The sequence below is a fragment of the Lissotriton vulgaris genome, chromosome 1_1, assembly GCF_964263255.1.
Source record: "Lissotriton vulgaris chromosome 1_1, aLisVul1.2, whole genome shotgun sequence".
Taxonomy (NCBI): domain Eukaryota; kingdom Metazoa; phylum Chordata; class Amphibia; order Caudata; family Salamandridae; genus Lissotriton; species Lissotriton vulgaris.
Window position 1 is genome coordinate 1,512,811,300 of NC_141685.1, and position 15,910 is coordinate 1,512,827,209.

Below are 15,910 nucleotides of genomic sequence, written 5' to 3' on the forward strand. Positions count from 1 at the left end.
AACCTGGTTAGGTCAGAGATGTGCTGCTAGGCCATGCTAGTGGCTAATGACTGCCTCCACACAGCTGTTTGTTTTGAAACGTTTTTAGTGCATGCACTAAAACAATGCACTGTCCCAGACTAACCTGCTGTGAGCCCTCGGAGATCTTCCCTCCTGTTTCTTACATGTGCTATGTCCTTGGTGGAAGGTGGCAGTAGGGCTGGATGTTTGATTTCTGACAGGGGTGCACTGTAGAACTAGCTTTTGGATCTTTTTTGAGTATACCTTTATGCACGATGGTGCAGGACGCTGGACCTGATAAAACAAGGTCTACTTTATTCCAAGTGATGATCTAACAGCAGCGGTTGCGGCAGTTTTCAGAGTCGTCTTTTCCCTCTAAATTCAATTTGCTTGAAGGGAGAGCAATAGCTCTGAGTCAAATAGAGAATCCAGATTGCTTCCTCTTGTTCTGGAGTACACGCGTGTCATTCTCTCTGTGGCTAGTGAAATCCAGGCTACTTGAGTTCCACTTTACTTCATGTGTACTTCTCTTATGTTTCTGTTTCAGACAAAGGGAGATTTCTGTCAACCAGACGTACTTGTGACGTAAAGCGTGTGGGATGTTGGTCTAGTTTCTAGATCACTTCTCTAACAGAAGTTGGGTTAGACTATTGTCTGCGTGCATCTTTGAACTGCCATGGCGCTGATCCAAGAGCTCGGCTACAGGGCACGTGTGTGTTAAGCAGTATGAATGACGGGGTGGCCTAAGTCTAGTTCCACTGCATATGTTGTCGTCCCAGTAGTTGCTGCTTTCATTGGTATGTGCGTGTCTTGATGTGTTGACTCAATGAGTTGAGGCATAGCTGGACCTATCCCAGTGTACTTTCAGTCACTTCTGCCCGTTCTCACAGAAGGCTTGTATGGATCTGGTGGTACACTGTGTATTAGGTGTGCTATCGGAGATCGGTGGATCAGAACCTTAGGGTGGTCCTTATATGGGCCATTGAGTGCTCATAGAGGTCTTGCCAAGAGACTGGTGATCAGAGGCAGGTTTTAGCATTATATAAGCACTAGCAACGAACACTTCCAGAAAGGTCATTTTGAAATCAAACTTTAGTTCAGAAGGTTACATTTGTGGTACGATTTCAGTCAGCGATGGGGTATGTTTGGAAGGATGTATTAACCAATGCTTCAGGAGGTCAAGGACTGCTCCTTGTCAGCAGATAAGTGTAGTTGGTAGTGACTGTTGGTATAAATTCTTATAGATAGACAACTGAGTATGGTTCCAAAACTTGGGTCAGCATCATTGGCTGTAAAGCGAGCAAGAAGAGGGAAGTGTGGTGTGGATGGGTTATGTGTTTTAGTGCATAGAGATGGATTGTGGTTATTAGTTGTGCCCTCACTGACTTTTGTGATTTTTGCATCAAATATTACTAAGGCCTTTTGAGAATGTTATAGCGGTTGATTTTGGGATATTTTTCAAGATTTCTGGGTAGGTGATTTTGCTGTAGATTATGAAGGATTTGATGGATCTATTTCCAGTCTTGTTAATACGTTGACTATAGTTAATTTTACAACCTTTGACTTTATTGTGGGGTCCCCTCATGAATTTGTTTAATAACATTTATCGTCCATCTCAGAGTTCAATTGACATCATTTCTGTGACATGATCTTCAGTTTTAGATTGAACCGTACTCTGGCTCCTTTGATTACTGATTTCTGGTTTCTTCTGTTGCATGATACTAACATTTCCAGTGCTCGAATGACCTGCGATTGGATGATGCCTCTGCATATGGATGTGAGTGACCCATGTTAAAAGTTCTCTAGAATCTCTCCTGGGTTACTTTTTTAATGGGTCTCTGGTGGTTTAAGATGGAGATTGACTACAGATATAGCCTGTGTTTTAGTACCAAAATGATTTGCACTCATAGATGCAAGCTCTAAAGTTCTTCTACCTGGCCATCTGTTGATCAGGTATGAAACTTTATCGGGTTTTATGCACAAAAAAAACTAAATTTAATTAACTCAGTAGAGCGATTACCATAGGCACATAAAAAGGTTCCCTACAAGGGGTGATTAGAAAAACACTGTTTGTTTGGAGGACCAACCCCTTTAAAAGGAGTTACTATAGATTTTCTGTTAACTTATAAAACGGGATTCAAACATAGCTCCATACTTTTCTTTCTACCTGTCCTTCACTACGGGTCCCCCATTATTTGGGAACTGTTCGAATATCTTGGCATTTCTGATGCCTTTCACAGCTCAACCTGCTAATCCTGTGCCTGAGTCATAAACTTTTAAAAAATACGAACACCCTGTAATGCTGGGCTCTTTTCAGCCCCATGATGTACTCACATTTTTAGAGAATATTTCATTAAGTGACCGTTTGTTTTGCTATGTGGGGATTTCAGCATCTCGCTGGAGGATGTTTTTAACTCCTCACCCAGTGGCTCTATACACATTTGTGATCATTTGGTTAATTCGTTGTCCCCCACACAGCTTTCACACATAGCCTCCTGGTTGTCGATGGTATTTGTTATTCAATCAGCTGGTGGGGTGCATACATTATAGCTCCGTTTTTCGTAGCATGTCTTTCACAGATTAAAATTAACAAATCCTCCCCATATGATATGTTTCTTGCAACAGCAAAATACCTCCCCCTGAATTCCGAACTCCTCTTCGAAATACCTTCTGTAGGTTTTTCCATAGAGGACTTTTCAACTTCTCCCTTTGCCATTATTATACAGGTGGTAAATATGGTATCACCTCTCAGCGCCTGCAAGAAGTTTTCCCAAAGTAATGGGCTGTTTGTTAATTCAGGGATGATATTGAAATAGTCACGCGGAGATTATAAGCAGAAAATCGGAAGGCCTTTGACCCACAACTCATTCCCGTAGTAGGGAAACGTTTTAGAATAAAATTTCACTTTGTGGCTAAAAATGAAAATTTTGTGTCATTTGGACCATTTCGGTGAGGGCAAAGCATGCCTTGGTCTCTGCTTTCCATTCTGACTTTGAGCTGTCCTCTGACCCCTTTTGACAAAATGGATCACCACCGATAGTTAAAGTGTTTGGGGCTGGTGGCTAGCAGAGAATGAGACCCTCCATCTGCAAGTTTTCCTTGTGGGGGTGATGTCTCTGTCACTCTTGTCACCTTTGATATTTCATTTCCATTGTAGACCACCCCGTCTTTCATGGGCAACTTCTTTGGACAGAGTTATACTTAACCTACTCCATCTAGTCGGCAAATGGTTACTTGGCCTGGCTTCGATTTTCCAGGAGCAATATTTACTTAACAGTTAACACTACTGTTATAACCATGATAATAGATGTTATTTCCCTTTTCCTTTTTTCGCGCGCAACCTAGGAGTATTGTAAAAATAACCCTTGATCTAATAAATATTACTGTTGTAAATGTATCTTACATTGTGGCGGATTTTTCTTGTGTGTTGTTATCATATGCATGCATACAAAGTCATTAATAAATACATCTGAATATATTCATTGAATGTTTGGCTCTGTGTAGTCACTAAGACATGGATGCAATTGCGTTCTGTATGTGATAGGATTTTTTGCCAAATGCCATACTATTTTTCTATTTCACATATGGGAGGATTAACTAATTTTCTCAGAATCACAGGTGTTGTGCAGAGACCTAACAAGCATTGTCAAAGCCAATAGATCTCACCTTTGAGACTATTGGCTTTGCCATTGTCTTTTGATCATGCTGTACAGCATGGGCATTGCCGACTTTAGCAAAGATTTGTAGCTCTATGCTCTATAGCAGTGCGGCTGCTGTGCTACATGGCTAAAAATAATCATTTACAAAAAGATTATGATGCATTCAGCTTTAATGCATTTTAAAAATAAATGTAAGAAAGCACATTAGCCCTGGCTGAGTCATAACACTTTTAAAATGTTGTTTGAACCACACTGCAGAGCATCTGCACTGTCTGTACAGCATGGTACAAAACATGACCGAAGCCAATTGCTCTAATAGGCGAGACCTATTGGCTTGGCTGTTTTTTAGGCATGGGGAGATTAAGTGATTTGGCCAGAATCATAGAATGTTGGGCTGACATCGAGATTCAAACTTGTTTGTCCTGTTACAAAGTCATCAGCTCTGGCTGTAATTCCACATCCCGTCCCAGCTGTTTTTTTGTGAATGAAATGTCAGAGCACTTGCGTTTTAAACTTTTAAACAACACTTACTCTTCTTCTTCATGAGCTAACTAAGACTCCAAGTTTGAGTGCTAGATCGAGATGAACCTTTTATCAGATGTATATATCATATTTGCTTGATTTGCTGCAAGGGTATTTGCTAGGTAGTGATTTTGCCAATGATGCAATAGGGAGTTAAAAGAGGAGGGAATGCGTGCACAGTTCAGACTTATGGGTTCTCCTTTGGATTGCCCTTTTATTTCCTGGGCATCCAAGGTTGCTCTTTCGATTGTTGCTTTTATACATGTAACATTTAATAGGAAGCAGGAATATTTTCATAGTGTGAGTGGCATTTGTTTGGGGCCTATTCCAGAGTTCATTGTCTCCTGGTTTTGCTCTTCTATTACGAGTATATAAAAGAGACTCTTAGGAAGCATTTGAGGGAGAATAGGCTTCTTGAAGAATAGAAGAGGTGATGGAAAGGGGATCGCAGTGTCTGGTTCCAATGGCTTCAGGTGCCAGGGTGAAGTATGAGAATTCATACCTGATTTGGATTCCAAAAGGTCCTGGATGGCAGTGTTGTTGTTGTCTGGGTTGAATGAAGAGCAGAACTCAGAAGAAGTGTATTTGACCAAAAAATGCTGTTAACTGAAAACAATTTTGGATAAACACCAGTGGTTCCTAAAGCCTCTTTGGTCACTATTTCTTGATCTTCTGATCTTCCTCTGATAAAACGTAAAGCCTGTCTTAATTTTAAACACTCAATTTTCGGTAATGTTTTGTTTACTATCAATAGTAAAGGTGAGGAGATCCTGCATATTCCAATTCGACCTTTCAGGTGATGATAATGAGACCCTTCACTACTTTGCATTACATTATAAGACTCTGGAAATAGAAACCGTTTTGTGTTGTTAAATGAGGTGTATTTTTATCGACAGGAGTTACTGTCTGCAGTGTTTACTGCGTGTCATCATGCTTGCTGCACTACTTCTTTTACATGTACACAGTTTGAAACACGGGCAATGTCTATGACACAGAAGGTTGCGATATCGTAGTTGACTACCCACAGGAAGGGTTCTGTTCAGCACACTCTGTTACTTTAACTGGAATTCTATAGCTGCCCTGCCCTGCATTGAAATAACTCTTTCCATGGTGTCTCTCAGCTTTACAGGAGATTCAAAGCTAGCATCGAGCACGCGCTATGTGGAAACTCAGTCCATGCAGATTGGAGCCTCGTATATGATACAGTTCAACCTTGTTATGGGCTGTGGAGAGAAGTTCACGCCTCACATGGACAACCAAGTGATGTTAGAGTACTCGACAAACCACGGCCTCACCTGGCACTTGGTGCAAGAGGTAACACTTCTTTTCAGTCTATTTTTGCATGGAATTTTACTTTGAGTGATTATATTTGTACTGAGCAGACATGGAGTAGTTGCACCACTAATGACGGTGTAGAAGGTGTTTCCTGGGGAATTTATGCACCACCTTGGACAACTTGTCTTGGTGTTTGTCTGCTTTGACAGCGCAGCTGTCACGAGAACTAATGTGATCCAACATAAAACAAATTTTAAGAAGATCTGCTTAGAGAGGGGCTCTGTCTCTATCCATATGTTGATCCGCCCCCCTACCACATTTGATTGTGAAGAAGTTGCATTCTTTTTTTTTTTGGGTTCCCATTGAGTTCTTTATTCCTGCCCTTAACTTTACAGACAAATACACTGACCAATTTCTGAACAATGAATGTAAGGCAACCTATATGAATCCTGTTTATTTTTCACATGGTTTACTTTTTTTGAGGTTTTGTGACATATATTTAGTACTAATGTTTGTGTCTGTACACCTATGAAAGCGTGGGAAGAGTTGCATTTTGAATTTTATAGTCCTATGGTCTTTTTTCTGTTTCAAAAATAAGTTTATTCAACAAAAAGAAAAAAGTCAATATAATATAATTAAATAATATGAGATACAAGCTTACAATCATACAAGGAGCTGTGCTTATAATATCAATAAGGAGAAGGGAGGAAAATAAAAGGGGTGTATAAGGATATATATAGAAGGTTTGGTAACATGTCTAGGTGTTTAACAATATATTTCTATTAAACATATACAATAGTCATGAGTATAAAATATGGAATGTCAAGGAGGCTTCAATACTTCTTGTTCTATGGGAGTGCGTGCACAGGAAGTCTAGCTTGGAGATAAAAAAACGTTGTAATTGGGGACCATAACTGTAAGCATTTTGTGGCTAGGGAAACAGGATATACATAAGCTGTATCTAATCTTTTAGTTTTCCTAATCTTGGTCCAGAATTTATTCCATAAATAGATTGACCAGTCTATACCTAAATCTTGTTCCCAGGCCAGCTCTATCTTAGTTTTATCTCTAGTAATATTGGATTTTTGTAAGTAAGCGTATATGGTGGAAGCTTTGGGGCATGTGCTGAGAAAAGTGTGAGTTTGGTTGACAATAGTGGGAGAGGAAAGAGGAGTAGAGTTGGCTTGATCAAAAGCAAGACCAAAAGCATTTTAAAATAATTGATACTCATTCTGAAAGGTGAAGGGGAGATTAAATAACGAGCGAACATGAGAAAAAGGAATAACCTTATTATGATCAAATAGTTGGTTTACCTATATTAAACCTTTTTGTCTCCATGCTTTCCAAAAAAGGGCTTACCCCTTATCAGTATGAATTTGTTGTGCCATATAGTAGATTTCAGAAATGGTTCATTATCATTGGACTGACCTAATACGACTGTATCTAATAATTTACTTGTGTGTTTAACAATGGGAGTAGATCATTCTTAGGGCTTTGGAGTAAATGACAGGTATTCTTGAAAGGAGAAAGGGTTAAGGTATGATTGTTCCAGCATGACCTAGAGTGAAGATTCTGTTAAGGATCCCAAATCCACCTGGCGGATTGACGTAATAGAAACGCCTTGTGATAATTTGGGAAATCAGGAAAATTGACTCCTCCTTCTAGTTTTGGATGTGTGAGTTTTGATAATGACATGCGGGCTCTTTTATTATTCCAGAGAAAGAAAGATAATAAGGAATAGATTTTTTTATTTTTTACTTTGAGATATAGCAGTTGGTATGTTAGAAATAGTGTAAAGAACTATGGGGGATAACATCATCTGGATAGTGTCTAAGCGTCCCCACCAGGAAAGATAGGGAGGGTGCCACTTATCTATCAAAGTGGATATTTTTAGTGAGCATTTATCTAGGTTAATGGAAATCGATGATTTTATTGACAAAGTGAAGTACATAACTAGGTATTTGATATGCTAGGTGTTCCATTTGAAATGGAACATTTGAGTTTTATCTTTAGAGGGGAACAGCCTTTACAACGCGGATATTACCACGCCCTACCATTACAACGCTGCTATTACAACGCAAGTCGTTACAACGACTTGCGCTGGAGGGCGCTTTTGGATAGGGAATAGCTTAATTTTATATTCCAACACATTCCCTACTGTAACGTGGGCTGGAGTTGGAATAGAAAATTAAACTATTCCACTATCCAGCCCTTAGAGCGCAAGTCGTTGTCACAACTTGCGTTGTAAAAACAGCGTTGTAATGGCACGCGTGGTAAAAGCCCGCGTTGTAATGCCATACAACCTCTTTAGATGTAAATTTAGTTAAGAGTAATATCTCACATTTTTCATTATTTAATCTGTAGCCAGAGACAGAAGAATAAGCTGTTACTTCTTGTAGAAATGTAGGAAGGGATGAGTGTAGTTTTGAGAGAAATAGTAAGATATCATCTGCATATGCCGCCAGTTTAATGTGTACATTGTCGGATGTAAAGCCATGAGTGTTTGAGTTTTAGCGGATTCCAAATAAAAGGGTTCTAAGGCTAGATTGAAAAGAAAATGAGATAGGGGGCATCCCTGTCAAACACCTCTTCCCAAATCAAAGTATGAGGAGTTGAGGCCATTAGCGAAAATTGCTGCTCTGGGATTTGAGTATAGAAGAGAAATTAAATTTATGATTTTTGGACCGAAACCAAACCATTTAAGTGTTAAAAATATAAAAGGCCAATGTACTCTATCGAACGCCTTGTCCGCATCTAGTGCGATTGCGGCCATAGAATTAGACTTATGAGAAGTTTTGGATAGTATGTCAAAACATAAATGAGTGTTGTCTGCAATAAAGCGTCCCTTAACAATACAATATTGCTCTTTACCATGTAGGTTAGGAAGGAAGGATTCCAGCCTCAAGGCCAAGGCCTTGGAGAAACTTTTTTAGTCAATGTTTACTAAAGAAATGGGTCTGTAATTTCCTCAAAAAGGAGAGTCTTTATCATCTTTGGGTCTGAGGCATATTAGGGCTTACACATAGGATCCAGAAGAAACACCTGCATGTGAAAAAGAGGCTATAAGATTATTTAACTTGTGGAGAAGCAAATGAGAAAAGTGTCTAAAAACTCTGCAGTAAATCCATCTGGTCCTGGGGCCTTATCTTTTTTGGGTGTATGCAGTGCAGTGTGTAATTCATTCGATGAGATACCAAGTTCCAATGGGCCAAAGCTTAGTTGTATATCAAAAGATTTTTCAATGGAAGAAGAGTATTCTGTAATCTCATCGTTTGTGGATAAGGACTCCGGTGTGTGTATAAGGATTCATAAAATCAATGGAATTCTTGTAGAATTTTGGAATCCTTATATTTAGATGATTATTGATCATCTGTGACCAATTCAATGTTGAGTTTGTGTTTTTTGACCTTGAGATTGTTTGCTAGTAATTTGCCAGATTTATTCTGCCCACCATAAAACTTTGCACTGAACTTCAACAGACATAATGAAGCATTATCTGTAGACTCCTTTTTAAACTTAAGTTTAGTTGCTATGAGTTCCGACTAACATTCTTTTGATTTGGTAGCGTAGTAGGAATGTTCCAATCTCTTTATTTTTTTGCAAAAAGATTTGTGGCAGGTTTACGGGCAGTGTGTCGTTTCTTAGAAAGATAGTTAATAATAAAATCATGGGCAGCTACTTTAAAACTATCCCAAATTGTATGGCAGTGCAGTTTTTCTGTTTCGTTAAAAAGAAAGTATTCTTAAAAAAAAAAGTGGTAAAAGAGGAGGTAAATATAGGGTCCAGTAGCAGTGAGTTATTGAAACTAACCCTGGGCGTAGTATGCGTAGTGGGGCTACGCGAAGCTACGCAAAGTGGGCGAGAAACTATGCCCACGTACGTACTTCGCGTATCCCCACTACGCGCCGCATGCCCCCCTCCCCTATATACCTAAGTTTAGTAAATGCGCAAAGAAAAGTAAATAAAATGCATTTACCCTGTCCGCGGCGTCCCGGGGCTCCCTCTGCTCATTCACGGCGCCGTCTTGATAACCAATGCGCATGCGCGTCCGCCCGCGCATGTGCATTTCTCATCAAGACGGCGCCGTGAACGAGCAGAGGGAGCCCCGGGATGCAGCGGACAATGTAAGTGCATTTTATTTACTTTTCTTTGCGCATTTACTAAAATTCGGTATGTTGGGGAGGGCGGAGGGAGGCGGGTGGCGGGCAACTTCGCTACGCCCATGGAGTGGGCGTAGTGTTGCCTGCTACGCCTCTTGATAACCAATCCCTCTTAATTTTTAAGGATTCACTCTCTGTAAGATGTGACTCTTGGATCTATGCTTTGTCAGTTCTTGAGTTTAGCTAAGTGTGTAAAAAAAACGCTGTCTTTTGATTAGAAAATTTAAGCCTCGTACATTTCAAGAAATAATTTTTAGTGAGATATATTATTCATTATAAAGAAAAACATATTTAAACCAGACACAATAGAATTGATACAATATAAACCACAACATCACTTGTAATAGCAAAAGCACAATAAAGAACACAATCAAAGAAGAAGGAGCTAGGAGAATGAGAAAAAACAGAGAAGGGTGTTTTAAAGAGGAAAGTAACAGGAGAAGTGAATGAAGAGAAAGCTCAAAATGAGAAACAGAATAGAAAAAGGAGAAGGACACAAAGGAAGTAACACACACCTATACAATTCCAAAAAAAGAGACAAGGGGTGAAACCACATGGAAGGATGGCACATCCAGATTCCGCAAGAGGCGTACAAGGACAACTATACTTGACAAGATGCGAGACAATGACAAATATATACAATAAGATACCTGAAAGGAGAAGCAAAAGAAAACGGGTTACATCAATGATAGAATATTCCTGTCAAAAAAGGAATTACATAACAAAGTAAGTACATAACAATATTTAAAAAACAAGACAATATTCTTAATATCAAAATGCTCTCCAAAGTTTTTTAACCAGAGTGAGAAGTTGAAGTGCCAGAAGTGTCCATAGTTTCTATTTTGCAAGAGTTGATGACATTTTTTAATTTAACTGGATCCTCGTAGGTGGTCGTCATATTTCTGTAGGTAATCTTAAAAAGACAAGGCTGAAAAAGGCTGTAGCGGGCACCAAGAGCGCGAAGATACGGCCTCATATTTAGAAATCCTCTACGTCTGTCCACTGTACTCTTGGCGTAATCTTGAGAGAAAAATAAATCATGACTGAACCAAGATATACAGGTTGTTGTTTTGGATACAGAGATAACTTTGAGAAGATCTCTATACTCTAAGAAGTATAAAATGACACCTCTTGGGTGTTTTTGTCCAGAAGCATTAACTGATTGACGACACAGTTTTGAAGAAGGTGAGAGGGTCTGGGCCCCCGTGTTCTCCGGTAGATGTTATATGCGTAAGTTATTTCTTCTATTTCTGTTTTCCAAGCCTTTAACTTACTTCTGCAGAGAAGGTATTTGAGATTGAAGAGCGCTAACTTTGCTGTCTGTTATACCATATGAGGAAACACTCTGCTCCACTGCTTGTAGACGCTCATCCATTTGAGACCACCTCTCAGTAAGACATTTTTGTTTAGTGTTTGTTTCCTCCATAAAGGGGCGGAGGGCACGAATTTCTTTAAGTAAGAGGTCCAGTGAAACAGGAGGTGGAGATTGTGCTGGAGAGGGTGGATCTTTATTCAGACGTTTTGTGGAAGCCTTTCCAGAACTCGTCGGTATAGTAACTGCAGTAGTCGTAGTTATAGACGTGCCATTCTTTGGCTGAGCATTTAAAGAAGACTCCATTGTGGCAAACTTTAAGAAAATTGTGAAATTTTGGATGAATCTGCACGCTGGGGTCAAGGTAGCGGAGCCTTGGTTTTCCTATTCTTCCCATAGGCAGTGAAAACAATTGTTAAAATAAGACCAACTCTTATGTGAAAGCGATGAATTATGTCAATGCTTGAGATGGAAAGGAAAGTCAAGTTAAATGTGGCAGATATATGGCAAAAATAAATCCGGATGTCAGAAGGCTGACAGCATGCTTAGAATGTCAGAAAATGGAAAACAAGCAAGAAAAAAAGCTCTTTTGAAATTATGAAGGGCATGTACCTTTGAGATGACTGTTATTTTCAGGTACCATCTTTTGAAGTAAATAGTATTGATGTAAATTGGAGCGCGTCACCTCAGCGCTGTACTGCATTGACATGAAGCGGCCGCATTACAAAATGGGGGCCGCTTCTGAGGATATCGGAGATATTTAGAAAAAAATACTGCTTCCTACTTGCGGCGTGCTGCAAACTTCACCGGACGGGCACCGAGTGCTTCCCCATGCCAAACCTATTCGTTGACGCTTGGGTAGGTCACGGGGTCCGTAAAAGATAGTTGTTGACCTGCGTCGCCTTGTTGTGGATCACAGGGAAGCCGCCATCTTCTTTGGGCATCAAGCCACGCCCCTCGCAGAAGTTGCATTCTTCTGCTGAAAAAAAAGTGCTTGTTGCACTAAGAGGATTTTCCTCACATAACATGGTTGCCTCAGCAACGCAAAAGTGTCCTCAATGATGCTAAAGACAAACAAACTGCACGCTCACAAGCAGATATTGCATAATTTGCTATTGCTAGTGACTAGTATAGGGTACACTCTATTAATGGGAACTGGTTACTACAGTTACTAACTTGAAAGTGTTCAAGTACTGTTCTTTTACAGCCCACATAAACATGTGCATTAAGACTTTGAGATCCTCAGTGGAAAGAAGTGGACTGGAAGAGAGTAATAGAAACGGTAGGTTCTTGTGAACCAGAATTAAGTTGCATGCTTTCAGCGAGTCATTGCAGTGCAGATCGTTGTGTGAGCCTGATTATCCTACAAGTCCGGACTGGCCGTACGAGCCATTGGGTGTGTCCCCAGGAGGCTGGAAGGGTGGGGTCCAGTGTTGTTACTGGGGCCATTTTTTGTAGCAGTGCTGCAGTTTCAAAAGCACCCACTGCAGAGTTGTATTGTATATCCACTAGTTTCAGGCAACAATAAAAGTGTCAGGATAACTCTGGTGATCAATGTACCTAGTGGATAGAGTTCAGAGTTTTGTCTAGTGGATGTTTTGACTAGTCTAAAGTAGCGCATGGGTCAACATGCCTGCTGCAAAGGTCGTGTGCCATGCAAATCACAGAATAATACTGCTTTTTTCAAGGATACCCTTTTTTTACTGTGCTGTTCATTAGTTACAATCATAATCTGAAAGAAACAGGTTAGTATTCAATTCCTTACCTTAGAATATCCCCAGGCGTCAGACTGGATCGGGAATTTTTTTGCGAAGCAGTACCCTTGCTCGTCGGTAGGCGTCGTCTGCGGCTCCGCGTCCGTCGTCGACATCGTGGGCGCCGTGATGACGTCGTCGGAGTACTTAGACGCCGCCTCCGCGCGCTGAAGTCAGTTCTTCTTTTTTCCGCGCCAGCAGCGGAGATCCGGAAAAAGTGGTACCTTAGTCACTTTTTGACTAAACTTTTTTGAGATACCTTTTGTTCCTTTTCGAGTCTTCGACTCCGAACGGTGACAGTAGGGATGCCAGGTTTCAAGCCCTGTGAGGACTGCGACCGACTGATGTCGGTCACCGACTCTCACCGCCGGTGTCTTCACTGTCTCGGCGTCGACTACGACAACAAGGCCTGCCCCGACTGCCGAGCCCTAACTTCGAAAGCTAGGGGGCAGCGGTCCCACAAGAGGCTCGAGCTCCGGCAGTCGGCCCCGTGCCTCGAGAGTTCCCGGTCCGGAGGTCAAGGGACCGGTCGCGGGGTCGGAGCCATCATAGCTCCGGGAGTCGACATCACTCTTCAGGCTCGAAGTCGTCAGGTAAGCACAAGAAGTCGAAGAGACGTCATTGCTCTTCCGACTCCCCCCGACACTCGCGTGACGCGGCCGAGGGTTCGGGTGACACCGCCCATGCGGCTCCGACGGAGTCGTGGGCGTCGCGACCTGCCCCATACCCTCCGGTCCCTGGGCAGCAAGCAACGCCTGAGGAGATCGAGCGCTTCCTCATGGCCATGAGGTCCCTCTCTCCTCCGACGGGCTCTGCGGCGCCTTCGGGCCCAGCGGATCCGTCTGGTGGCCCGATGCCGGCGGGTGCTTCGGCACCGACTCCGCCGGTGCCTTCGGGCCCGGCGCCGCAGGGCCCCACTGGATCCGCTTCCGGATCCGGGTCTTTGCCGGTTGACCTAACGACCTCACCGGCGCCGGTACCTAGGGTGTCACCTCCGGCGCCGTCTTCGGGCGGCGCCGTCCCCAATGCCTCCCTTGATCCGGTTCCGGCATCAGAACGGTGCCACTTTCAACGCTGCTTGGGGAGTTTTACTTCAATGAAATGGCCCCATCTTTTGACAACCCTGAATTTCAGGACATGGGTGATGAGGAGTATTGGGAGGGGTCTGAGGACCCGCTGACATGTGAGTGTCAGTCCCAAGAGGACTGGACAGGTGAACTTGGGGATGCCAGTGGTCTGGACACTTCGCCAGACACTGGTTTTGTCTCAACCCCTACCGTGGCTATCGAGGAGGGGGCAACCTTCAGTGTGGTGTTGACGAGGGCGGCCAAGGCCTTGGGCCTTGAGCTCCCCGTCGCAGCCGTGAGGACTAACCTCCTCACTGAGGTCCTTAAACTGCAGTAAAGCTTGTCCGAGCCTCTGCTGCCGTTTAATGAGGCCTTGACTGACGTTCTTTTGAGCACTTGATCCAGGCCCGCTACAGGTGCGCCTGTAGATAGGAACGTGGCCAGATGCCACCGCCCGGCCCCGGGTGACCCTAGTTTCCTGTCCACCCATCCCACCCCCGAGAGCCTGGTCATCCAGGCCTCCAACTCCCAGACCGCATTCCCGTCGCCTCCACCCGATCGGGAATCCAAGAGGTATGAGCAATACGACAAGAAGGTATTCTCCTCCCTCAGTTTGGGACTGCAGTCTTCCAACACCGCATGCCTCTTGGGTCAGTACACCTACTTTCTGTGGGACACGGTCGCAGACGTGCTGCCACAATGCCCGGCGGAGGTCAAGGCTAAACTCGCCCAAGCCCTTGTGGAGGGTTGAGATGCAGCACGCTATTCCATCCGGTGTGGGCTGGATACCACCGACTCACTGGACAGGGCGATGGCAACGATGGTGGCGATTCGTCGCCATGCCTGGTTGAAGTCCGCCAACTTTTCAGCCGATGTCCAGAATACACTTATGGACATGCCGTTTGATAGCCTTCGCCTGTTTGGCGACAAGGCAGACCATGGACTCCAGGGCTATGGCCAAGTCCTTGGGCCTCTCAGCCCTGCGCCAGCAAACGGGTGCCTTTCGCTTCTTTCGTGGCCAAGGAAGGGGCGCCCCCACACGTGCTGCCAGCCACGCACCGCAGACTAATTACCAACGCAATGGCGGCCATGGAAAGCGCCTTGGCGGCTGTGGGGGGCAACGGCGAGGCCAGTCCACTGCAGCATCCGCCTCAAAACCCTCCTAGTCCGTGCTTTCAGGCCCATGTGACGCCAGTGGGGGGCAGGGTTCGCCATCACCCCTTCCACTGGCGCACTGTCACATCGGACAATTGGGTGCTGCAAATCGTCCAAAGGGGCACCTCCCTCCCCTTTGAGACGATCCCTCCAGCCATGCCACCGCAATTCCACCGCGTGTTGGGGGATCATTTGCGACTTCTGCAGGAGGAAGTTAAGGCCCTCTTGGCCAAGGGGGCCATCGAGCACGTTTCTGGGCCAGAAGTAGGGTGTGGTTGCTACTCCCACTACTTTCTGGTACCCAAGAAGGGCAAAGGGGGCCTACGCCCTATCTTGGATCTACGGAACGTCAACGGCTTCCTTCGGAAGGAGAAGTTCAAAATGCTGACACTGGCTCAGGTCTTAGCTGCCCTGGACCCAGGAGACTGGATGGTAGCGTTGGACTTGCAGGACGCTTATTTCCACATCCCCGTCCTGCCGGCCCACTGGCGCTACCTGCGGTTCACGGTAGGCCATGAGCACTTCCAGTTTACCGTGCTCCCCTTCGGCCTTACCAGCACCCCACGGGTGTTCACGAAGGTGATGGCGGTGGTCGCGGCTCATCTGCGCAGGTTAGGGCTTTCAGTCTTCCCTTACCTCGACGACTGGTTGTTGAAGGCGGGCTCGCCCCAGACAGTCGTCAGCCACCTCCAGACGACGGCAGACCTCCTGCACCTGCTGGGGTTCTCCATCAATGTGCCGAAGTCACACCTATGTCCCTCTCGAAAGCTCCTCTTCATCGGAGCGGTTCTCGACTCGGCGCTGTTTCGGGTTTATCCTCCCGAGCAGCGGGGTCGGGATATTCAGGCTCTGATTCCGATCTCTCAGCCTTTATCCTGAGTCTCGGTCAGGTTGACGCTGCGGCTTCTGGGGCTGATGGCCTCATACATCCTTCTGGTGCGTCACGCTCGATGGCGTATGCGGGCTCTGCAGTGGGACCTGAAGTTTCAGTGGGCCCAGCATCAGG

The 15,910-nt window shown here is 44.0% G+C and overlaps 1 protein-coding gene across 1 annotated transcript in view; it reads left to right on the forward strand.

Annotated features, from left to right (window-relative positions):
* The window catches only part of RELN (reelin), a 1,675,658-nt gene that overhangs the window by 1,145,856 nt on the left and 513,892 nt on the right, over nucleotides 1–15,910 (forward strand). Inside the window, exon 21 of the mRNA XM_086967429.1 lies at nucleotides 5,303–5,495. Coding sequence (XP_086823555.1) covers nucleotides 5,303–5,495 — 193 coding nt within the window. The remainder of the gene's footprint in view (nucleotides 1–5,302; nucleotides 5,496–15,910) is intronic.